Raw genomic sequence first — 26102 nt, forward strand, 5'->3', positions numbered from 1 at the left:
CCTGTTTTAACCACATATCCATAGTTGTGATAGATGATCGAAAACTTTTGACCGGTAAATTTAATTTTTAAAGTCTTGTGATTCCAATGAGCACCTCATTGGCATATTCGGAAATGCCAAGAAGACATCTTGCAGGATAACGCCATAACAGTGAAGAATAAGAAGTTCTAAGATACTGATGACCCTTACAAGATAATTTTTCACATTAATTCTACATAATTCTGCTATATATATTACTTTGTAATTGTATCAGTAACTTTACAATGTAAATTTATTTTTATGAATATTAGACGTCATTCTATTGTATTTTTTTATTACTACAGGAATTGTGTATGACTGCATACGAAAAGAAACCTGTAATGATGTTAATTTTGGTCATGAATATAGATATAAAATGCGTACATTTTATCTTTCCACGCTCGCATGTGTGCAGCTGCGCTGTGCACTGCCGCATTCGCTCTATATCCGCGAGCGTGGAGAGATAAAATGTATGTAGTATATTTGCCGATCTAACAGTTAATTGTCACGTTACATCGGCAGATTTGATATTAATATTAAATATTTTACTTGAAAATTTCAATTATCTTCCAGCAACCAATGCTCGCCTGCTCGAATGGGAAGTTCAAGGAGTTCTTGCTGGCACATGTCCCCATCCTACAGGAGAAGTACTGGCCGACGCTATGGTGCTTCGAGTCTAGAGCACAGACGGTATTTGCGAGTCTTCTTCGATCAAGACTTCTACCCAACATAAAATACCGGAGGTGAATACGGAAACATGTTGCTTAAACAACGTTCTTGAAGAAACTCAAATTTCTCCCTCCCCAGTGACTCTTTGCCATCCAATCCCACACTCTGCTCACCCATCTCTACTCTGTTTCTTGCTGTGTCCGTCAAAGGTCTCTATAATTTCAGAAGACATATTTTCAAGGAATTAGACAGGGCGAGGCAAAGCTCGTCGGTGATTTTTTTTTTTTTTTTTGTGCCGATAACCTATAACGCGCCACCAGCTTCACTTTCCTTCCGAAGAAGGCCATGCTAAATCCGTTGTCCTCAGGCCCTGTCTCAAAGCTCAAGTCCAAACTACACACTAGTGACTAGCAACTATACTTCTTTTTTTGAAAGATGGGACATGACAGGAGCGTTGCGATCGGAAAAATAACTGAATGTCACGTAGCGTGGTAGGCCTGTTCACAGTATAAAGAAGATACAGTAGAGACAATTCTTGTCGGCACCTTTGATGTTGTTGGTACTAAAATCAAACTTAGGGAGGTGTAGTTCTCAATGAATCCAACCATGTCGCTAGTATCGGCAGCGCTAACAGCTGATTTTAGCGATCAGCTGTTCAGACATGCTAAACTTTCAGATGAAATTTTGTATTAACTGTTGTAATTATCCCTTTGTTTTGTAGTGATATTTGTGTCTTATTATGTAGGTCTAATGAAAATTCACTTTTTCTTTTCAAAATACATACAAAATTGCAATGTTTATGATTGAAGTAAAACATAGACTACTATTAGCGAAGTGCTTACCGTTTTATTCTGTTTCTTCATATCAATTGCATTTCTTTCCATATAATGTTATTAGCTAGTCAACAAAATTTTATTATAGCCATTGTTGACGGAACTCCATCGAAACGAATGTCATGATCTATGTAGCTAATGATTGAATATTACGTTACCAACATAAGCATCTACCAGTGACTTTAAAATTAGCGTCAATTAATAAATATTTTCATGATGTTTATATACGGAAGTAATTATTATTATGATTATTTTTCCATTCCTTTGCCTCATGTCTTTCAAATTGTTAAAAGATGAGTAATAAATCTTTTCAGTTAATATTAAATTATGCCAGCCTGTCGTAGATGGTGAACCATCTGGTGGAGGTTCCAGACAATACACCCGGTTTCGTGACATGCCCACTCAGAATTTGTTCCCACGAAATGGGCTAGTTGACCTTACTGTATCTTCTTTATACTGTGGCCTGTTGCTATGGTAACAACGGTTGAGTTGCCAAACTTACCGTTCTCACGTGGCGAGTGCTTAATAGCTCTCTTGGCGACATTTATTGTGCACACAGTGTTAGCATTGGTACGTTTCGTGCTTGATTCTCTGTCGATTTTTGTATTGTTTTCTTACCTTCGCGTCAATTGTCAATGAATGTTTTAACGTCAGCCATCTTAACGTAAATTGCTAGCTTCCATCAGCTGGCAGCATGGTAGTCCATATTGGCAACATAGCACTGTAGTTCCAAGCTCGGCCGCTTAACTGTCATGTCCCATCTTTCAAAAAAACAAGTATAGGTGACTTGTTAACTACACACTAGGGAGCTTTGGAAATGTATGCTTGAAACATGGCCTTCTTCATAGATTATTTTTCTAAAAACCATGACATCACGGTGCAGCACTGAATTAAGAAGGCAATGTCCTAAGGCAGTTTCATTACGAATTATGTGGAAAAGATGAGGGCTTAATATATTACAATAATGTTTAAAACATTGTACAGAAGGTACTAACAATGCCAGTGTTCAACGTTAACGTGTTATTCCACATTATGTTTACATTATTTCACTTCCAAAGCATTTTCAGATTTTATAACCCCAATTGCTGATGAGGTATCCATGTTTGTTTAGTGAACAAGTCATCAATGAAGCAAGCATTTTCGTTTACTAGCTACTACGGATTGATTGCTATGCACTATGTAGCTTTGGATCATAACTTCTGACATCACATCCGGCTATTTAGTCAACAATCTAGTTCATTTCAGCTGAAAATGTAGCTTTGAGACACGGCCTCATTTGAGTCTGAATCTTTACACGTCAGGCCCAAAACCGAACGCGATTTTTTGACGTGTAACGTCTATATTCAACCTACATTAAAATATAAAACATTAAAGGATTTGGTGGAATGAAAATTACACTGGTCGCCATGGAATTTCTTACGTCATATCCGATAAACCGTGGCTAACGAGAAAGACAGGTTTCGGCACGAATTGGAGTCACGTGATTATCATCCAGTCATGGCCATATTGAATCGCCTAATATAAATACATGTTCTACGATCTGGGACGGTTCCCTTGTGAGTGAGATGAAGGTGATAATGCCAGCGAGATGAGTCCAGGGTCCAGCACCGAAAGTTACCTACCTTTGCTCTTAATGGATTAAGGGAAAACTCCGGAAAAACCTTAACCAAGTAACTTGCTCCAACCAGGATTTGAACTCGGGTCCGCTCGTTTCACGGTCAGATATACTACCCATTACTCCACAGCGATGGACTTACTACAGTCTAATATATACAGTCACGAAGCTCAATACGTAGGACATATGCATCCATAGATAGTTGCTAACCACTAGGATCGCTATTATCACCTCATTACAGACAATGTGAAACACTACCGGCACAGTCTATTGTTCCTAGTACCCTCATCAACTCAAGCTTCGTGACTGTATAAACTGTTGACTTACTATGTATTAAAAATAATATTAAATGTTCAATTCTGCTTTGACATGAACACGAAACAGACGCGTCCACAATACATGCGTAACTATAGAAAGTTAATACAAGGTTGACATTACGCATAGACTATACATATGCATAAATCTATGACTCAAAATGAATTCTTTACTTATCCTTTTAATAGTGCTTTGTTATGCTTTTATCATCCAGTCTGTTGTCAAAAAATCTGAAAGTCAGAATTTATAAAACAGTTATATTACCGGTTGTTCTGTATGGTTGTGAAACTTGGACTCTAACTTTGAGAGAGGAACATAGGTTAAGGGTGTTTGAGAATAAGGTGGTTAGAAAAATATTTGGGGCTAAGAGGGATGAAGTTACAGGAGAATGGTGTATTCTTCACCTGACATAATTAGGAACATTAAATCCAGACGTTTGAGATGGGCAGGGCATGTAGCACGTATGGGCGAATCCAGAAATGCATATAGAGTGTTAGTTGGGAGGCCTGATGGAAAAAGACCTTTGGGGAGGCCGAGACGTAAATGGGAAGGTGGGATATGATGATAGAGGCTGGATTAATCTTGCTCAGGATAGGGACAGATGGTGGGCTTATGTGAGGGCGGCAATGAACCTCCGGGTTCCTTAAAAGCCAGTAAGTAAGTAGTGCTTTGTTATATTATTATTATTATTATTATCATTATTATTATTATTATTATTATTATTATTATTATTATTATTATTGGAGGATTGCCTGCTATTCATAGCTTATTTCATTGTGTTCTTTAGACACATTTAAATCTTACAGCAAATTCTATTTATTTATCCTAATTCCATTACCCTAATTCCTGTGCATTCATTTTGGCAATGAAAAAAATCCCGCCATCAACCGAGCCGGGATTGAACGCGGGACCGTTCAGTCCATAGTCAGTTGCTGTACCAGCTGAATACCCGTCTCCCGTGTGCCAATTGAACTTAATATGTTCAAACGTCTTAAAAATGCAATAAAAATAAAATAATATATTTTCATATTGCTAGTAACTAATACAAGAGACTGTGCTTAAAATTATGTACCGGAATAAGCAAAAAATTTATATAATAGGGAATACCTACACGTTTTGCCCAATATGTGAAAAAGACAAAAATATAGATAAAAAAAGATGATAATGCCTGGATGTTAATGATGTCATGTTATCGGTATGATAGTAAAAAAAGACAACACGCATGCGACTATTGTTTCAGTTTTCAACGAAATAATTACAGTAATTAAAGAAAGTACGTAGGCTTGTGGCAGTACCAATTTATTGACTAGCACCAACGAGTTAGATACTATAGAGAGGCTGAAGACCTCTGATAAGCGCTCCCTGCGGAGGCCAACAGTACTATGGATCGTTCCCTAAAAAACATGGCGGTCTATAGCACCGCCAGCCTCCGCAAGGAGTGCTTATCAAAGGTACACTGCAACGAGTTTGTACATGTATTATATTCTTCAGATACATGAATATTTAACTTAAACATTTCGCTATAGGTTTTGTAAAAAGCTGATTTATAAATGAAAAAGTAATAATTAAGACTTTAAAATTTCCAAAAATGTCTCATTCCCTCGGATTTAAATGAAATGTACCGTAAATCATAATATTCGTTGCTGGATAATTAAACCCTCTCAATACAGGTATCATTGCCGCAGAGAATTATAAGATAAGACGGATGAGTTTAAGCGAAATATCTCTATTAATAAGTTTGACCATCAAGAGTTTAGTATTTATTGTGTTTATAGGGCCTACTCCAATTTTCTTTTTATTAATGCGTAGGGCTCTTTTTGTTAACAAAGAGGAAAGTTAGCACTTGCATCACACACAATTTGTCATTATTGTTCAAAATAATGACAAATTGTGTGTGATGAAAAAGCCTCTGCCTAGTTGCGAGACACGTGTGAGAACGTTTGTTTCAAATTATATTAGACTACACAATGTCTCCATCACGCGACAATATTTGTTTCAAATTATATTAGACTACATGATGTCTCCATCATGCGAAAAGAAGTGTACCTAGCTGTGGCTCCTGTTGTTTCTGATAACAATGTTAATCGTAAGTATCTTATCGTTTCAATAAATGTGGTGAGTTATGATCATGAGTAACTTTCTATTATTGTCATTCTTTAATTATTATGTTGCATGCTAAGAGGTTATTTGTAGTTTTAATAATTGCAGTGTTCAAAAGTTCTCTGTGTTAATTCCAATGTCAAATGAATTTTTCTCAATAACTTAATTACTGGATTTTTTTTTTTTAATTTTCGCCACTACCTTTCCTCTATTTTACTCCTACTAGTTACATACGTCGTCTCTCTTGAAATCACCTGGTGAGCACTGAATTACATGATTTCATATTAGGTTAGAAGAGCTGTAAGGTAATTAAATTTGTGACGAAGTCAAAAAGTTATTTATTTTTCTTCTGCCGATTAAATTCATCCGTCTTTAGGTGCTTTGCTTTGGTTGCATCGAGTATAGCTTGTCATTTAATATCTGGGCTATATTTAGTGAAACTAATAAACATAGGTCTACAGCTGTTATAAAACGTAAAGTTTTGTGTGTATTTTACTTTTTACTTATTAACATAGTCTTAATATGTAGCTCAGTTCACAGTCATTTCCTACAACATCCGAGCCACGCCCCTTTGTTTTGACTAACCGAAACATGGCGGACCAATGTTCAATTGTCTTCAACTTTCTGAGGTCTTTGTCCTCTCTATAGTATCTAGCTCGTTGACTAGCACACAGTCTAAGTTGTTGTGGATTTGTAACAGTGTTGCCAGACTCTCGCCAAGAGGGCTTATTTCTATTAGCTTTCGTCCGCAATTGTTTAATCCAAAGCCTCCTCAAATTGACGTACTGAAACATTAAAATTTCCCTCTGTTCAGTACCCATACATTGTCAACAAAAGAGGTAATTTTTACAAATGGCAAAAAAAAAAAAAATAATAAAATAAAATAATTGTACGTATTGGAACCTGAAGAATCCAAAAATGAGGAAATAAGCTCATGGTTGCATTAAAAAAAAACATATTCATTGACACACTCTTTATAAATGAAAAGCATAGTATTTGAAAATATGTAAAAAATATTCCTTCGTTGATACCCTACAAGTTTTGTATAAATAATTTCTTCATAAAATTAGAAATAAAGTTACAAGCATTGTTCCATACTTTTTACTCATCCTATATATTAATTAATAAATGTTAAATATCAGTCCAATACTTAGGCTACTTGATTTGCAAAATTGTGGTTGAACACTCCATATTTCCTTAGATACTCGTATTTGCGATACTCATCAATAAACATTATCGTACTTGCCGCCACTTTCAGCTTAAAAGGTTCATCATCACCAAATAAAAGAATTTTTTGTTTATTCACGGCCACCTATAACAATCAGCTGCTCGCTACATGCTACTGTTGAACGAAATAAGCACAAGATACCCACTGGCGATGGGTAGCTTTCAATTACCTCATGCGCTCGCATTTTTAGTGGAAAAAAGCATGCGTAATTGAATGCGTTTCGTTCACTCTTGTATGCATTGCTTGAATGCAGTGGCGTACGCAGGATTTTGTCAAAGGGGGGGGGGGGTATTATTAAAATTGTTTACAATTTACATTATCAGTATTTTAAATTTTATTTACCGGTATTATTATTATTATTATTATTATTATTATTATTATACGGTACATTTATTAAAATTATATTCATGAATATCCTTATAAAATCTTTGAAACGTAATATTGTCATAGCCATCGAATTTTTAACAAATTTTAACTTCCGTTTAATTTTGTATAATAAAAAATGCTGTGTCATTGCACTAACACAATAATCATTTCTATATATTTTGTCAACAGTTATTTGTATATGATAGGTAAGACACTTTACATAACACGATAATACATGGAACAATCAAATATATTTAAATAAATTTAATTAAACATAATAATGGAACATGAAACTCACCAAAGATGAAGAATTAAACTGGGATGATGAATATATTATTAAAGGAGGAGTAAAGGGACTATGTATTATCTCGATGTAGATTTTATTACTCTGACAGTGAAAAATTAGAGAAGGGAAAACGGTTATGGATTAAAAAAACTCAAATCTAAATATGTAATTTTTTTTAAGTTCAAAGAGGGAGGGTTCTAACCCTGTAATCCCCTGCTTGAATGCTTAAAGGTGAAAGAAAAGTTGAACCGTATAGATGCACCTTAAGGTCTCGTACACGAGGTATCTCGTACATCGTACCAGTATCGAGATCCAAATCTGCGGAAACGAAATTGAGTTCGATTTTAATTGTTGTGCGAATGATCGTCAAGTGTTTTTATTTATTTATAATAAACTCTATTATAAGGCATCGCAATTATGGCGTTCTTTTCATCCTCGAAAAGGAAGTGTAAAGTCTTAATAACTGAAACAAAGATCGAGATTTTAAATAGAATTTCGAAGAGAGAAAACGGGCCTTCTTTAGCAGGCTGATCCTTCCACGTGTTAGCTGTGCTAGCCTGACCTTGACAGCTGGGAATAAAGGCTAACAAGTTAAGAGCAGTTAATTCTCTTACAGTGTGTTTTTTTTCAATGGTTACATATTCAGTGAGTGAACGTGTACATTATTTTGAAAATGTACATATGGAAAAATAAATAATATGGCAGAACATGACAGAAAAACCGGGAACATTCGCTGGGATTCACTGTATTGTATTGTATTGTATTTATTAACATTCCATGGTATTCATAGGCCTACATGCTTACAGCTAGAATATGGAACAAGTCAAAAAACTTATTATTATAAAATCTTAATTTATAATCACAGTCTAGAAGAATATACAGTCTAGAAGATTTACAATATAGTCTAGGCCTACTAGTACAACACAAAGTTTTAGTATCAATTTCATGAAGTGTTATTGAATGTCATGAATTCACCTACAGAATAGAAGGCGTGAGAAATTAGGTACCGGTACTTCTTTAATTTGGAAATTTTATGTTTTGAGTTTCATTTTTTATATCGATAGGGAGGCTATTAAAATTTTTACTGCCATATAACGCACTCCTTTTTGATAGCAGGATAGACTTGCCGATGGAGTATGAAAGTCATTTTTTTGACGTGTACTTATGCTATGAACTGTTGAATTAGTTACAACGTTTTCACGATTACATATGAGGAAGATTATTAATGAAAAGATATATTGACAAGCCATGGGCATTATTTGTAGTTTTTTGAAAATAGTCCTACACGATTCCCTAGATTTGGCACCTACTATTATTCTAATTAGGCTACTCTTTTCTGTAATAGAAATATATTGTTACTATCTGTGGAATTTCCCCAGAATATTATTCCAAAACTCATTACCGAATATTATGCAGTATTATAATTGAAGACCTCCCCGGGAAAAGGATGTAACTTAGATTCTTCAAATATGTGATATAGGTGGAAAATATCTATTTATGCAACAAGTTACGAAATGATAGCGGTTTAAGCACGAGAAGTGAAGATTGTCTACCGATTAGAAGTGTGCAACATGGCGAGTGCTTAAAACGCTAGTTTCGCACATGTTTCATACAAGATTTTTTAGACAGTCGCTCAAAAATCCCTAATGTATTTATACATTTTAAAGAAAGTAAAACTGTTGATTCGTTCTCTCGCAATGACGAACTTCTGACGTTAAAGACGAAAGAGTATTATATTCGTATGGAAAGAGAATAGATAATTATAGGCTATATTTCACGGCCTTCGGATATGTAGTATGTAGGCTATGGTGATAGTTTGCTGGTTGTTAGGAAGTTGTTTACGTGGAAAGTAGAGTTCTGCTTGTTATGTAATATATAATTATTACAACGAAAGTGATAAATATAATTGGGGACAATAATGAGATTCAGTATTCTGCTACAGAACTATATCCTGAGAGAAGAAAATAATGTATGTATCAAATCTCCAAATGTTGTAAGTTCCAGTTTAAATAATTCTGTTGTGAATATTTATAATTAAATAATTGGAATTCGTGTTTTTAGTATTTCTAATTAGCGTGCTTAAAAGTACTTTTATTTTAGCCACGCTAATTTATGGGTGTGGAAATCAATGACTTTTCGATACTAAAATGAGGATCGAAAAGTCATTATGAAACGACTGTCTAAAAAGTAATTTTAAAACATTTATTTATAACAATAAATTATAGCGTTCATTGGCTGAATAAACTTGTATCCTTGTTTAATCAAATGGTTTGGTAGTAAATATAGACTTAACGAAGTATGCCCCTGAAATTATTTTCCCTTATTCCGGGGAAGTCTTCAATTACACAGACTGAGCAAAGCCTTCTACTGTCGTATGAGATGGATGCCACTCCTCCCGTATTTTCCGGGTTCTCCCGTATTTGCCCCTAATTTTAACAGCCTCCCAGCTCCCGTATTATCTTCGAGCATTTTTCTCCCTTATTTTTTTGCATAATGTAAATTTTTTTATTCTAAACATCTCATTTGCCGTGAATGATGATTGATTATATGATTAATTTTGTTGTTCAAGAGATGCATTAAAATATGCAGTCTTTATAAAACGTAATGTTTACCAAGAATGGGTTTTAGTGCTCACTCGTCTAAAATCAAACCGTGTTAATGTTATAAATTTGGAAAAACTGGCTAGTTTTGCTCTAAGCATACTGGTACCAAGTAGTACTTAATGTTCATACAAAGAGGATGTTTCATCTCATGAACAATAATTGGACAGATGTTCGAAACATGAGCACGACACATTTAATCAAATCAGAGCTGATAACTGCAGTCGACTTCAACTATTACATGAGACAAAATCTGTCTCAAAATACTCTTAATTTAAGCCTAGCTGCCTAAGTGTAGAATAAAGTTGTTTTTCAGTAACTGAACTGAATAATTTGTCTATTTTATATGTGAAATTTTGTCGATTTCTTAGTCTCCCGTATTTTCTTTAAAAAAGTTGGCAACACTAGATGGACTCATTCTTTGGTTTCATTAATTGTTTTTGACGATACTTCCCTCGTATAATATACATTTCTATGCTCATTAAACTTGACATCTCTGCCTCCTGTTACATAGTCCGACAGTAAATTTAGCCTACTGCTGTTATCTTATGACGTCACTGCTTTCTGTTTTGCACAAAATGTGACATATTCCCCTTTGTACTTGCAACAATTTTTCCCTTGAAATTATTCAATAAAGATGTAGTTAGTCAAAAACAATACATTTAAATAATAGAGATGTACTGTCAATAATTTAACAAAGAGCTCGGGTAAAGAAAGAAAGAAGAAATGAAAACAAAGATTAAGGTGGTCAGCAGAGAGATAAGGGACAGGGGAAGGGGAAAACAATAGTTACCGGTACTTTACAATAATAATACAGTACAGTAATAATAATAATAATAATAATAATAATAATAATAATATAATAATAATAATAATAATAATAATAATAATAATAAACTTTAAAATAGGTTTCAAACCACGTATTGTGGGTCCCTATCACCACGGCATGGCGCGTCCTCAGGTTGCGGATCGAGGAGACGGCCTCCAAATATGGAGGGTAGCTGTGAATATATTGAATAAGCAGTCGCGGACAGCCGATGAGGGGTGGTCCTCCAGCTTGGGGGTTGGGCGAAGGGCTAACAACCCATCACCGTAAAAACAGCTTGTTACAAATCCTTCAAATAAGGATGGGCAGGGCATGTAGCACATATGGGCGAATCCAGAAATGCATAGAGAGTGTTAGTTGGGAGGCCGGAGGGAAAAAGACCTTTAGGGAGGCCGAGACGTAGATGGGGAGATAATATTAAACTGGATTTGAGGGAGGTGGGATATGATGATAGAGACTGGATTAATCTTGCTCAGGATAGGGACCTATGGCGGGCTTATGTGAGGGCGGCAATGAACCTCCGGGTTCCTTAAAAGCCAGTAAGTAAGTAAGTAAGTAAGTAAGTAAGTAAGTAAGTAAGTAAGTAAGTAAGTAAGTAAGTAAGTAAGTAAAATAGGTTTCAAGTGCCATTTTGTTCACAGATGGATTCAGTTCAGCCACGGACACACTCGTGTGTAGCGATGTAGCAAGGCAATGATTTCACAACCAGGATAGCACAAACGGAACTGCGTTCCATTCTTTTATAGGGTTGCCGATAATTTTAACACTCATTAAACTGGACAGGTGGAAGACTGTAAGCTTACTTCTTTCACAAGTAACACTGCCATTCATTACACTAAAAATCTCTTTCAGCTTTCGAGCTGCTAATGGTGACAGAATTCGCGATTTCTTTTGACTTTGGCTATAGTTAATAACGAAGGGGCATTGTTCTTTCCTATTAATTTATCCTTCACGAAATCTCGGAAATAATAATTACAGAAAGTCTCCAACAAGCAGTGCAAAGGCAGCTAAATTCCTATACTTTAAATCGATCGCTTTAGCAGAATGTAGAATAGAAGATGGCTAAATTATAAAAGTGTTTATTTTATTGATTTTTCCTCGCGAGCTATTTTAACAAGGGCTCGGTAAATATTTAACAAAGGGCTCACGCGAGCCCTTGCGAACCCCTTCCAGCACACCCCTGCATAAATAAATACGTTCGTAAAATAAAGAACTCATTAATTATGCTTACATTCCATGTTATTTCTCAAGCTTTTCAAGGATAAAACACACTTCGCATTTACCGGTACCGTATTTATGAGCAGTACCAATCAATGTTAATCGTTACATTCCTGAAGCATAAAGGCCTAGTCCCTGTATGTATTTTATTAGTAAGAGTCGAGATATACGTGAGATAGATTCTAATTGGCTGCAGTCAGAAACCATTACGTACTTTAAACACATAAATCTACAGTATTAATTACTGTCAATATCTGTAATGTCTTATTAGTGGTGTTTCGATTTTGCCCATTCCCTTGCATGGTTTTATAGGCTTTTAACAGAAAATAGTTATTTATGGTACTTGTGAGGTAAGTGCATCTTTATTGCGCGGTGGAAAGATTTCAGCACGAGGCGTCAGCCGAGTGCTTAAATTACACGAGCACAATAAAGATCACGCTCACAAGTACCATACTTAATTTTATCCATGACCATAACGAAAAATTATGTTTTATAAAAGAAAATATGTTGAAAATAAGTCCTCATATAATCACATGGCATGGATTTTAGAATCGATACGTGTACTAGGTAGGTCATGATGTAGGAGGCCATGATTAGTGAAGAATGGTATCTAAGGCGTTGGATAAATAACAAATTATAATTAATTATATAATTTTTTATATATATTTTTTTATTTTATACGTGTATTTTCATCTTTTTTAAGTTTCAGGGATTATTTAGAAGTGTTCACGGGACTAATGTCATAAAATAATTTCAAATTTTACTTCTGTAAACTTAATAAGAATATTAAAACTTAAATAATCATCGTGTCTGCTTAGCTCAGTTGGCTAACGCGTGTTATTAAATTATTAAATCCTATAAACGCAACTTCGCAGGTTCAAGTCTCCTCGCATCCCAAAAGGTAATGCAATGCACAAATTAGGACGTAGCAGATAGAGAAAAGAGGAGGAGATTGAGTGTATGTATATTTAAGAAATGATAATAAAGAAGTAGAGGTAGTGACATCTAGTAACTAATATATTAACTTCTTGAGTAATAGTTGAATGGAAAAGTATACGTGTGTGCCCGGGTACTAAGAAAATACTAATGAACTGTGAGATAAAGTTCAAACTGTGAGGTAAAGTCTTTATCTTACTAGTGGAATAAAGTAATGTTGAATAAAAGCCTACTTTACAAACGCAAAAGTATTTAGTAAAGGCATGTTTTTCGTTATGGTCATGGATAAACATATTTTATCGTTATAATATGCTGGTAGCTGAATTTTATAGTTTCCTATTTAGAGAGTTAGAGCCTATTTTGTAAATTAGGGGTTTATAATAATTGTCTTTTTTTTATAAAGTTAATTAAACAGAGCGAACTGTAAGTAATGTCATTAATTTCAAGGAGTTATTCTTTGAGATATTTCAAAGAAAAAAGTTTAATACAATTTTGCTCGTTTTTGCTTCCTTTTCGAGATAAGATTTGTTTTATATGAAACATTTCACGGCGTGTTTTGGGAAAAACCACTGATTTAATTCCGAATATGCTCAGTCAATTTAAGAAAGCGGAGTATTATGATAATAAATGATTGAAAGAATTTTAGTTCTGTCCTTTAAATGTGCAGAAATTTGATCCGAAGAATTATCCGAAGAAATATAACATCGCAAAATTCCTTTGTGCGAGATCGTGCGTATTTGCTTGGTTTCCGCACAAAACCAACCCGCGGTAAGTCTAAAATTCCACATTCAGTATTCCCAACCAAACACACATAACAATTTCCCTCTTCTTACCGCTTAAGTGACATATTGATTTTACTGCTTTAGGCTTTTAACATATTATTTTTAGAGACGTTCAATATGGTAATAATTATAAATTGGAAACTTACCACTGCCATTTCACCTAAACTGCACTGTTAATTATTGTTTTTAAATATTTGCAAAAATTAAGTAAACTCTACAACTCCACTAAAGTTACTGCATTTCGTGATGCATGTAACATTAAGGAAGCCGTTTGTTTTAAGTTCGCATTTATAGACTGGGGGGAAAAAAAAGACAGACGTATATCACGGCCTGCTGGAGTATAGTAAACACAGAAAACATTTTAAAGCAACAATGTTGAAGATAGATATTTTTGTTTTCCAAAATTGCCGTCATTGAACAGAAACCAAGATGGAGATTTCATTGCAACTAATTAGAAATTCCTCTTTCAGGTATGTAATAAACGATCTTCGCACAAAATAATGTACGATACACGAGCGGTATGTTTTCTTTAAATTCTCGGAAATTAAAAAAGCTCAACTACGTTTCGCTTTTTCAAACTTTTCCTCGAAGATGAAAACTTCAACATACCGCTCTTGTAACGCATATTACTATTGCAGAACGAAAAGTTACATTTATCGCATTTATTGCATATTTTTGAATGAAGCAATATCATATGCTTCCAAATCAGGGACTGTTAAACTGTGTCCCTGCATTACAGAAAAATATTTAATGAAAGTTTAAAACCTAGATTGAATCTAAGAAACATTAAGGAAGAGGAATTTAACAGACCCACGTGTAAACTGAATATACGATATGAATCAATAATCGAGGAATTGACATGGGAAAGCATGTAAGTCACAAAAAATCGAAAATCGGTTTTTTTTTCAAAGATAAGATAGTGCGAACACACATATGTCACTAGCAGAAACCGTTTAGTTTCAGCAGCTCATCAAAGATAGCGTTAGCGTTAAATAACGTCCTTTGTAACAGACCCACAAATGTTTTTTGATTGTCCTGTAAAATGTCGTTTTTGTGACTTAACATGCTTTCCCATGTCAATGCTTCAATTGTTCTAATGTGACAAGTCAGTTGTTTTGACTAACGACAATAAGATAACATTGGCTAATTACAGCAGATGGTAATGAAAAAACCTGACATTGTTAACAATGCGTCAGCAAAAAAAAAAAAAAAAAAATATATAGCTTTTTACCTTGTTGCCAAGATCAATTATTCTTCTTCAAAAATTTTTATCCAAGGTGAACCCATAAGTAATGTCATTAATTTCATGGGGTTAGTCTTTGAGATATTTCAAACAGAAAAAGTTCAATACAGTTTTCATACTCATTGCTCTTTCTAGCCATCTTTATCAAAACATTGTTGGAAACAATACCGTAAAAACAGATAAAGTCGATCAAGTTTTCCTTTGCCAATCAAATCAATAACAAGAATCCATTTTCAACAATGTATATGCTCACAACTTTTTTCTGAAGATTTGTATTTTTATTATGGCAGTAAAGATCTTTAATCAGAAAGATTTCTAAGTTCATATTGTCAATATAATTATGTTATCAGCAAGAGAAAGCGATTCAGGTAAACTTAAGAAATTTTAATGTCTTTTTTTTTCTGATACATTGTACAATAATGTCTGATTGGATAGATTTTCCGTCAAAGAAACTTATCATATAAAGATAATAGGTAAACAAACCATCACCCTACAATATTTATTAGAATAACATGGTAAAGTTTTCTCTATACGAGTTGTGTTCAAACATCTATGTATACCTTATCTTGACCTGAAGATGATCTATGTAACGTCGAAAACATTAGTCTAGTCTATATTGTAATGGTTTGTTAACCTTTTATCTTTATAACCAATGAGACATTATTGTAAATGTAAGACGCTTTTTAAATCAGGTGAATTTATCAATAGTAGGCCCTAATCTCACTAGAGGTTTTGATTTATCTAGAGAAAATAAAAACTCGAGTGAGATTTAATTGACCAGTGCACAATTAGAAGAAAGTATATAAAGATTAGAAGCAATAAAGTACTCTAATATACTAAAATATTAATTGACTTACTAAAATTCTATTTCACTAATGTTAGCCTCACCAAAACGTTTGAACGGAGCCGCCATTTTCAGTTGACTATACACGCGGTAAACAGATGACGATTACCAAAGAATGTTTTATAGTACCGTAAACTTCGAGAGCAGAGAGTCAGACCATAAAGAATTTGCAGTTTGAAATGTTGGCAAACAAAGAAACAAATGGTAGGGAGATGATAAAAATAGAAGAAAGTATATTATAAAGATTAGAAGAAACAAAGTAGCATACTCTAATACAATAAAATACATATTAATTGACTTATTAAAATTCTATTTCACTAATGTTAGCCTCACCAAAACGTTTGAACGGAGCCGCCATTTTCAGTTGACTATACACGCGGTAAACAGATGACGATTACCAAAGAATGTTTTATAGTACCGTAAACTTCGAGAGCAGAGAGTCAGACCATGAAGAATTTGCAGTTTGAAATGTTGGCAAACAAAGAAACAAATGGTAGGGAGATGATAAAAATAGAAGAAAGTATATTATAAAGATTAGAAGAAACAAAGTAGCATACTCTAATACAATAAAATACATATTAATTGACTTATTAAAATTCTATTTCTCTAATGTTACCTTCACCAAAAAATTTGAAAGGAGCCACCATTTTCAGTCGACTATCTATGCGGGGAACAAATGACGATCGCAAAGCATGTTTTATAGTACCATAAAGAATTTACAGTTTGAAATGTTGGCAAACAAAGAAACAAATGCTAGGGATGTAATAAAATTGTAGGATAAACAGCCATGATTGGTTGAAACACGTCCTTTCGTACCATTTTATTGGTCAAAAGTAGTATGACGTAGTGAAAGTGTAATAGTCAGTGTAATACATTCCATTTTAGAGAGAACATTTGTACTGTACTGCTAAAATCAAACAACTTATTTATGTAACTTGCATAAACTTTGTATACATCATGACATTCTTTTGTACACGTATTCCTTCCATTTGGATTACATAGCCTATTTAAACACTGGTGCACCTGGTACAGACCGAGAAACAAAATTTGGGCCACCTGTATTTACCAAGTTCCTGTCATAACATATTGCGCATGACTCAAATTTTGTTTCTGGGTCTGTAAAAAAAGCTGATGTTTAAATTCTTCATTAATGAAAATTCACAGATTGTTAGTGAATTCTTTTTAACATGTCTGTTAAATGTTGGCAAAAGTATAGAAACATTTCTGTAACAGTTTTCTGTTTCTCCAAATCTGACTCTGACTCACCAATCATGTTCTTCTTCATAAAAAGTGGCCATTCATCAACGCTAGTAAAAAAAGGAAATTACAGTAGACAGATTTTTAATTAATATTTTTTTTCTGATTTTGAATTTAAACATTAAAAAATTCATTATTAACTGAAACAGCAAAAACGAGAAACATTTGCTGAACGGTACCTATTTCATACCATACACGAAACAAAACAGAAAAATACCGTATTGTTCTTAAAAAACTGTGTGTCTGGCAATCCCAGACCACATAGAGTTTTCAACTATTTATCTATGATACTGTTAAGTGGAGAGTTGTTCTGTAACTTACATCAATTTGGAACTGTGTTGCTTTCATCAGGGAGATCCTGAAACTGGCAGATGGTGGGCAGGTGGCACTGGATTGGCTGGAAGATGGCTGTCCTCCCGGTGGTCCAATCATCATCATCTTGCCGGGCTTGACGGGGGAGAGTCAGGCAGAATATGTCAAGTGCCTCGTCACATCTGCGAATCGCATCAAGCTCAGGGTTGTCGTATTCAACAACCGGGGTCTTGGTGGCATCTCCCTCAAGGTCGGCTTATGAACATCATTTTTGTATCTTGTACACATGTTAGGAATTTCTTTATTTCTTGAGAATTTACCTTCATTATCCACGTTGAACATTTAGGGAAGTATACATTTGCAAAGTGGGGCCAATATTTGGTACTTTTGAAATAAAGATTCACAAGAATATACAGGGTGAAATAATCCTGCAGATTGAAAGAGACAATAGAGTACACTTAAATGAATAGAAAACCTGTCACTGATTAACTTTATAATTTCTTTATTGTGTTAACTTCGTAGGAAATTACCCGGCTGACTAGTTTCGAAGTGTTATTCTTCATTGTGCAAAGCCTACTCAAGGAATATCATTTGGAAACTAGTCATCCAGGTAATTTCCTAAAAAGTTAACACAGTAAAGAAGTTGTAAAGTTAATCATTGATTATATAAATGTCAAAAGTGTACACAGAACAATGAAGAAAATCTGTATTACATTTTGTGATTAAATGCATAATAAATTATAAAATTAAGTTGGAAGTTTCAGCAGTCTGGCAACATCGCCACTAACACAATCTTTTTTCTTCTTGTAAGGGTAAGTGCACGTTGGAGTGACGATAAACGGTAAAAGAAGCAGTGATGCTATATCAGAGAGAATTGAAGCATGCATTGTCTTTGAGGTGTGCATATTGCAGTAACGATAAAAGCGAAGATGTACGATAAAAGTAACTAAAAAGAAAAATTCCATTTTCTTCGCTCTTGTCGTTCATGAGATCTCTGATTAAGATCAGTGGCGGCTGATTGATGAGGCAAGTGAGGCCGGGCCTCAGTCACTTAGCTTAACTCAAATCAAATTTTGTGTTTTTATATAATGTATTAGTTATTTGAATGAAGCATATATCGCTGTAGGAGCATTTGAAAACTTTGTGATGTATATAGACCTGTTTTGCAGTAAAATTTGTTCTTGAGTCCAGAATCGCTCGTGCCGGGTCTGGCTTCTGAATTTTCTGTATTTTCGCGGGCTTTGAGCTTGCGCTTAAAACGTCGTAGCTGAGGCACAATTCGTCTGGCCTCGTGGCCTGGTCAGGTTTCACTCCTCCCATCCATGGACTGGCCTCAAGGGTAGTGTGGGGTGGGAATAGCAATGGTGACTTGTCTTTCTAAATAGGCCATAAATAACAAAAATTCCAGCTCTTTGGCAGGCAGGGACCCACTCGATTCTCTCTCCTTATGCCTTAGTTTTTGACTTAAGTGAGGGTGTTGTGCTATTGTACTTCGTAGTACAGTAGTGAATCTGGGCCAATGTTGTTATGTGTTTCGGGAAAATATAAACAGAAACAAATGCGAGAAATAATACTGGTGCAGTTAATTCATTGTTAGAGTGTCCTTTTTCGAGAAGAAATAATATTGAAAGAAAGGAAGTTTTAAATAAAGAGAGAGTCTGCCGAGATACCTACGAAATTATTATTTTTCATTAAAAGTAGGCTAATAATAATAATAATAATAATAATAATAATAATAATAATAATAATAATAATAATAATAATAATACATTAATAATTATATTAATATAATAACAATACCGTAATAATTAATATCATAATAAACATTTCCTATCGGAGGCACTTAAACTAGTTGCATCTGGCCTCACCGAGGATTTCGATCACCGGCCGCTACTGTAATATTAATCTGTAATATTATCAATATATCCGAATATTAATCGATTTATTATTACTTGGGCATATTACATGAATTATCATAACTATTGAAAAATTGATCAGTTGTGTATTTATTCGTGATACGTTATGTGATCACAAGAACCAATCACAACACAATGAATTTATACTTGCTTTGGGATGAGAAACGGGTTCAATTTTGTACGTATATAAGTTATATTAAACTTGAATCTAGTAGCTGATATTTTCTATATATCTTCTTTCATTAAGTGGATGTATAGAATATCTTCTACTGATAAATCAAAATGTTCGCTTCCCACATCCTCGTTGCTCTGATATGAACACTTGATTCTTTGATAATACCAAAGCATTGCTAGGTCGTTTCTTTTATCGTATATCGTTGCTCCAATGTGTACGTACCCTAATACAGATGTCAACGAACTCAGGTCTGTCTGCCTTAGTGAACTACCTCCCATCTCACTTTCTGGCTACAATGTTGCAAGCTGGTTGCTTTGTTCACTGGCTTCAAATTAGTGGTTCTTAAATTAAATTTACACGAAAACTGTCCACGCTACTGAAATACGCCAAAGGGATAAATTATTATTAGTTTTCCTATCGATATGGACAAAAATCACGATCCTACTCGCAATAGTTACCTAATAAGAGGGTATTAAACATTTGGGGGGGGAAAAAACATTTTTTTTCTGAGAAAACTATACACTTTTCGCCAATATGGCATTACACTTTTTTGTTACATACAACATGAGCTATTCGTTCTGAAAATCTGCAGGGTTATTTCACTTCCACCCTGTATATAAAGGTTACTAGATTTTTTCACAATTTCTAGGGACAGATATCGACATATGAAAAAACTACTTTTAATATTTCTGTTAGAATTGGAATATATCAGTCCCCTAACTGCCCATTGTGCAACTCAAAACAAGAAATGGAATCGGAACACCTCAAAATCTGTGCTTCAGTGGCTGAGCATGATAATATCTTTGAAAAATATTGGAGTGCAAAAGGTCAAATGACTTTATTGTCAAACGCCTAACAATATTTCTGTTAGTTTATCATTTACTTATATTGTTCCTACACAGTTTCAAGAATTAAAATAATCAGTCTGTTTACACACTAAAACTATTCATTTTACTTCACAACTGCTTAAACCACTGGTATTTTCAGAAGAGTTGACTCTTTTAACCATCTGGGTATCTGGATGCCCAATTTTGCAGCAAATTCCTTATTGGTCACGTTGAAGTTGGTTAAGATAGCAAGCATGGCTCGAACAGTTTCCAAACTCAGATTTTTTTAGATGTCCACATCATGTTCACTGCACAAAAAACTCTGGAGTTGTGCACAGAGAAAAAAAAATCACTTCATTTTGAGCAAAGATCAGCATTTTCTTCATTCAACTTTGCTGTTTTCTCTGAAGCCACATATTTCTTCAAGTAAGAAATATGATCAAATAAATTATTTCATCTAGATCAATTCATCTACATTTGAAGAAAAATAGTGGACTGTCTCATCAAAATTTTTCTCTTTCTGGAGGAGAGCTAAGTATATATACTCCACAGATATCTTATCTTGTGAATGAATATCCATTCATTGAGATATTAAACAGCATTTTCATAACATTATAATAATTAACACTGAAATTCTGGGGATATCTCGGGACAAATTATTAAATTCTGGGACATTCTGGGGACGAATTTTGTTCAGAGACAAAAAGCAAAATTCGGGGACTGTCATCGGAAAATGTGGATGTATGGTAAGTTTAATATGTGTATATTCTGTACGAGGAATTGAAATTACCCAAGAATATTAAACCATATTTCATAACGGGAGGAAAATAAGCACAACATTTAGCTTGATGTTTTAAGACCAAGAAATTTTACTTCGTTGTTTCAAAACCCTCAACATTTCCTACACATACACTAATACTTGCTTCGAAGGCTTACATGACAATAAGTTGATAATGTTTAGCTTATCTATATGGAATAGTGGTTTGCGTGTTTAAACCAGAAGCTCATACATCCACATATGTACTCTATTTATGTATGAAGTAACTTATGTCATCTTGAATATTCATTCTTGGTAACACACTTTTAACACTTGTATATTACTAATGATAATGTTAAACTTGTTAAATAACAATTTTTATAACTTTATTTCAATGAATAATTTCAGTGGAACTTACGCCATTTTCAAGTATCTAGTCTGATATTAACATTATCACTATTGGTATTGTATTGTATTAACATCCCATGGTATTCATACATTGCTTCACAGCTACAGAATATGGGACAAGTCAGAAAACTTAATTCTACTATAAAGTCTTAATTTATAGTCACAGTCTAGTTGAAATATATACAGAAGAGATTTACAATATAGTCTACTAGTACAACACAAAGTTTTAGTATCAATTTCATGAAGCATTGTTGAATATTATGAATTCATCTACAGAATAGAAGCCGTGAGAAAGTAGATACTTCTTTAATTTGACCCTAAATAATTTTATGTTTTGAGTTTCATTTTTTATATCGATAGGGAGGCTATTAAACATTTTTACTGCCATATAACGTACTACTAGAATTTATAAAACAGTTATATTACCGGTTCTTCTATATGGTTGTGAAACTTGGACTCTCACTCTGAGAGAGGAACATAGGTTAAGGGTGTTTGAGAATAAGGTGCTTAGGAAAATATTTGGGGCTAAGCGGGATGAAGTTACAGGAGAATGGAGAAAGTTACACAACACAGAACTGCACGCATTGTATTCTTCACCTGACATAATTAGGAACATTAAATCCAGACGTTTGAGATGGGCAGGGCATGTAGCACGTATGGGCGAATCCAGAAATGCATATAGAGTGTTAGTTGGGAGACCGGAGGGAAAAAGACCTTTGGGGAGGCCGAGACGTAGATGGGAGGATAATATTAAAATGGATTTGAGGGAGGTGGGGTATGATGATAGAGACTGGATTAATCTTGCTCAGGATAGGGACCGCTGGCGGGCTTATGTGAGGGCGGCAATGAACCTTCGGGTTCCTTAAAAGCCATTTGTAAATAAGTATAATGTACTACTTTTTGATAGTACGATAGACTTGCCGATGGAGTATGAAAGTCATTTTTTGACGCGAATTTATGCTGTGAACTGTTGAATTAGTTACAAGTGTTAAAAGTGTGTAACCAAGAATATTAATGCTGTATTTAATTTGATTTCAGAGTTAACAGTTTTGTTTTTTATAATAATTTAATAACATATAAAAAGAGAAATGTTTGACACAAATTATTTGTAGTTAATGATATTTCGTTGATGTTCATCAACAAAACAATGGCTCTAAATTCAATCATGAGCAATACCGGTACTATGTTTTATTACATCTAATTTTTTTTTCTTTTTTCTTTTTGCGTGAAACGTCTATGTTCGAGGCACAAGAGAAAAAATTGTAACTTTTGATATCAATGTTTACTTCTGACGTCCTCATGCTTCCATGGAAAAAGAACTTCATGCCTCATGGTTTTCCATGCGGTCCGTCTCGCTTAATTTTCTATTCAATGCGTCTCGATGATTTTCACACAATAGTCATGAAATATTGGGTAATTTATATGGATTATGACTATCAAATAAAATAACTGCAGTGTTAAAGAAAGTACATAAATTGTACTTTATTATTGTAATTCGTGTACAGACGTATCACACAGTCACTGGAATGTCCTTAAATCACTTGTCAATTTTTTTTTTATTATTAGTTGCAATAATTATCCATATCTTTTGCACTTGAGTACAAGCCACGACAGTTGGAATTTAAGCAGAATATTCTTTGATCCAGAATAGTTTATATATCCGAATGTGTTTACGAAAGTTACTTCATATTACAGACGCCGCGAACATACTGTGCCTCGAAATGTGATGACATGTCAGAAGTTGTGAGTCACGTGCGGTCCCTGAACCCTGGTATCCCTCTCGTAGCTGCTGGCGTCTCCATGGGAGGGTACGTAATCAAACGAGGTGCCAATACTTTAATAATAATTTGGGTTACATTTAGTTTATTTCTATTTTTACAGCTATGGTTGACTTGTTTTCGAAATCTGAATTGACTCTTTTTTCCAAGCTTTGATTGACTTTTCTTTTTCCTTTGAAATCTTAATTTACTTTCATTTTACTTCGTCATTATATGAAGTATAAAAAAAGAAAGGGTTATGATTTTCAGTAACCGAACAGGAACTGCTGTTTTAATGCATGATATGTACAATTGCACGATTCCATTAAAACACACTGGAAATCTGCATATTGTTAATTAAACAACATCGTAATATGCTTGGCATAATTATAATCTTCGTACTCAATCAGTAATGCACGATCACTCTCACTATTGTCACAATACATAATGCTTAGAGTAATAGAACTAATCTTCATTTTAATTCCTGCAATATCATCAATCGTGACTTCAGGGTATTTCTCAGCTAACTTATAACAGCTTATACTTCTCGCGTAACCAATGGTAGAGTTTCGTACACTGGACTGCAAAAGAAATGCCGAGTTGAAGTCGTTATCGATTTGAAATATTATCGTGTTATGAGAACTTCACTTAGAAAACAACAGAAATAGAGACACACAGAAGGCATCGCATATGAACTCTATTATTGCTCTGTTATCATTACATCATTTAGCTTGTTCGTGTGTGTTTTCAATAAAAATAAAATTGTATATTTACGTTTATAATAAAATCGATATTTTTTTCTGTTTAACTCGTTGGTTAATACAATATGAAATGTAACTGGCCGTATATATCGATTGTAACAATGACAACATCCATGGATAATAAGGAAGGCTGTGGATTGCCATATAAACTGCAGTTTCACTATTTTCGTGTAGTATTTTTATTAATGTTGTGAAATAAAAGTATATGAATAATTTAAAATTAATTCATATTAAATAATAACATGAACATGTTATAAAAATCTATTTACATGTTTTTTAAAACTAATCTCAGGAAAATAGCTTTCCACCTCGCCAGGTTTGCTAAAGTCCTCGGAAAACGATATAATTTCGTATCGGCATTTTTTTTTTTTTTTTGCAGTCCAGTGTACCTGTTACTTTTGTTTATCTCCACTTTTTAGTAAGAGCGGCAAGAAAATAATTTAGCAGTTTTAATTGCCTTTTCTTTCGCAGTATTAATAGACTTCTGGTTCCGAAGTGTTCACTTGTTTTCCGGAATCGTAGCAGACTTTTGTTTTCTGAGTCTTGATGTAATATTTTTCTCGTAGTCTCATTCTAGGCAACTACCTGGCATCACAGCACTCCATGCCGGATAAGCCGATCTGTGCTGCAATGGTGATTTCTGTGCCTTGGAATGTCTTCAAAGGGACAGAGAGTATTGAAAAACCCTTCCTCAACCTGCTGCTCAACAGACACCTGGCAGGCGGCCTCTGCAAGAACATTGAAAGGTGCTTGTGATAGTTACTATAGGTACTTACAATGTTGGTCACGTAAGCTGCAAGTGCAAAATCTAACCGAATCTCTTTCATTGGTAGATTGAAACGTGATCAAGTGCCGCAGGGACCATGGGATGTGGAAGAGGTTTTAAAGGTAAGGATCCTAACTGTATACTATAACATGACTAACGAACTATGAACTATGTCTGTATAGTAGTCAGGGTGAGAATTAACAGCGGGGATTCCCCCTCTCATAAATTGAATTTAACATCCCTGCCAGGGATAGCTTCTATCCCCCTCACAAAATATAATTGTTTTAATACGAGTATACTTTATAAAGTATAAAGTAAGCAAATAAAATAATATTGATGTATTATCATCATCGGAAAGCTAACAACAATAACTTACGAATTACACATCTTATCTTAAGCTTGCTCATGGATATAATATTATTTTATGATCAAGATGCAAGACAAGCAACTCAGTGCGACCAAGAGTTGAGCTGTATCGAATGAGGATAATAATAATTTTGTGTGTGGTATTCTTATCTAAGATTCTATCCCCCTCATCAGAAATCTTAATTCGCACCCTGATTGTAATAGATAATGATGTAGCTACGTGTTTCATATGAGCAGACAACTTGAAATTAAGACAGAAGGTGGGGTAGATATAGTGAATTGAATGGGTGTTCACAAAAACGTGCTAACCATTATTTGATGATAGGCCAAATGAAGAAAAATGGGCTTTTGAATTTATGTCAAATCAAAAATATTATTGCAAAGGAAGTAACAGTAGTAGTAATAATAATAATAATAATAATAATAATAATAATAATAATAATGTAATGATAATAATAATAATGTAATGCTAATAATAATAATATTAATAATAATAATAATAATGATAATAATATAATGCTAATAATAATAATAATAATAATAATCATCATCATCATCATCATTTGTAGATCAAGTATTAGACCTTAGTGGATATGTTATTGTCTCCCACTAAAGCTTCATAGAAGATCAAAATTCCTGTGACTTCGTGGAGCATAGGACAGGATCTATTGAGGTACTGTATTCTTTTTAGAGGCATCCGTTCGACGTGTGATTTCCAATAAATAATAATAATAATAATAATAATAATAATAATAATAATAATAATAGTGATAGTAGTAGTAATAATAATAATAATAATAATAATAATAATAATAGTAATAATAATAATAGTGATAATAGTAATAGTAATAATAATAGTAATGATGATAATAATAATAATAATAATAATAATAATAGTGATAATAGTGATAATAGTAATAG

General features: G+C 33.9%; 1 protein-coding gene and 1 long non-coding RNA gene across 3 annotated transcripts in view; one reads left to right on the forward strand and one right to left on the reverse strand.

The window, feature by feature from the left end:
• Nucleotides 1-26102, forward strand: part of Hydr1 (phospholipase Hydr1) — a 49503-nt gene that overhangs the window by 3925 nt on the left and 19476 nt on the right. Inside the window, exons 2-6 of the mRNA XM_069834168.1 lie at nt 592-761; nt 17488-17698; nt 23227-23339; nt 24616-24795; nt 24883-24937. Of these exons, the coding sequence (XP_069690269.1) occupies nt 592-761; nt 17488-17698; nt 23227-23339; nt 24616-24795; nt 24883-24937 (729 nt within the window). The remainder of the gene's footprint in view (nt 1-591; nt 762-17487; nt 17699-23226; nt 23340-24615; nt 24796-24882; nt 24938-26102) is intronic.
• The window catches only part of LOC138705899 (uncharacterized), a 30871-nt gene continuing 29411 nt past the window's right edge, over nt 24643-26102 (reverse strand). The window contains exon 7 of one of the 2 annotated variants that reach the window (XR_011333862.1): nt 24643-24777. This is a non-coding gene — a long non-coding RNA (uncharacterized lncRNA). The remainder of the gene's footprint in view (nt 24778-26102) is intronic. The other variant, XR_011333857.1, reaches the window with a different exon arrangement.

This window comes from Periplaneta americana, chromosome 1 (assembly GCF_040183065.1).
Source record: "Periplaneta americana isolate PAMFEO1 chromosome 1, P.americana_PAMFEO1_priV1, whole genome shotgun sequence".
Lineage (NCBI taxonomy): Eukaryota > Metazoa > Arthropoda > Insecta > Blattodea > Blattidae > Periplaneta > Periplaneta americana.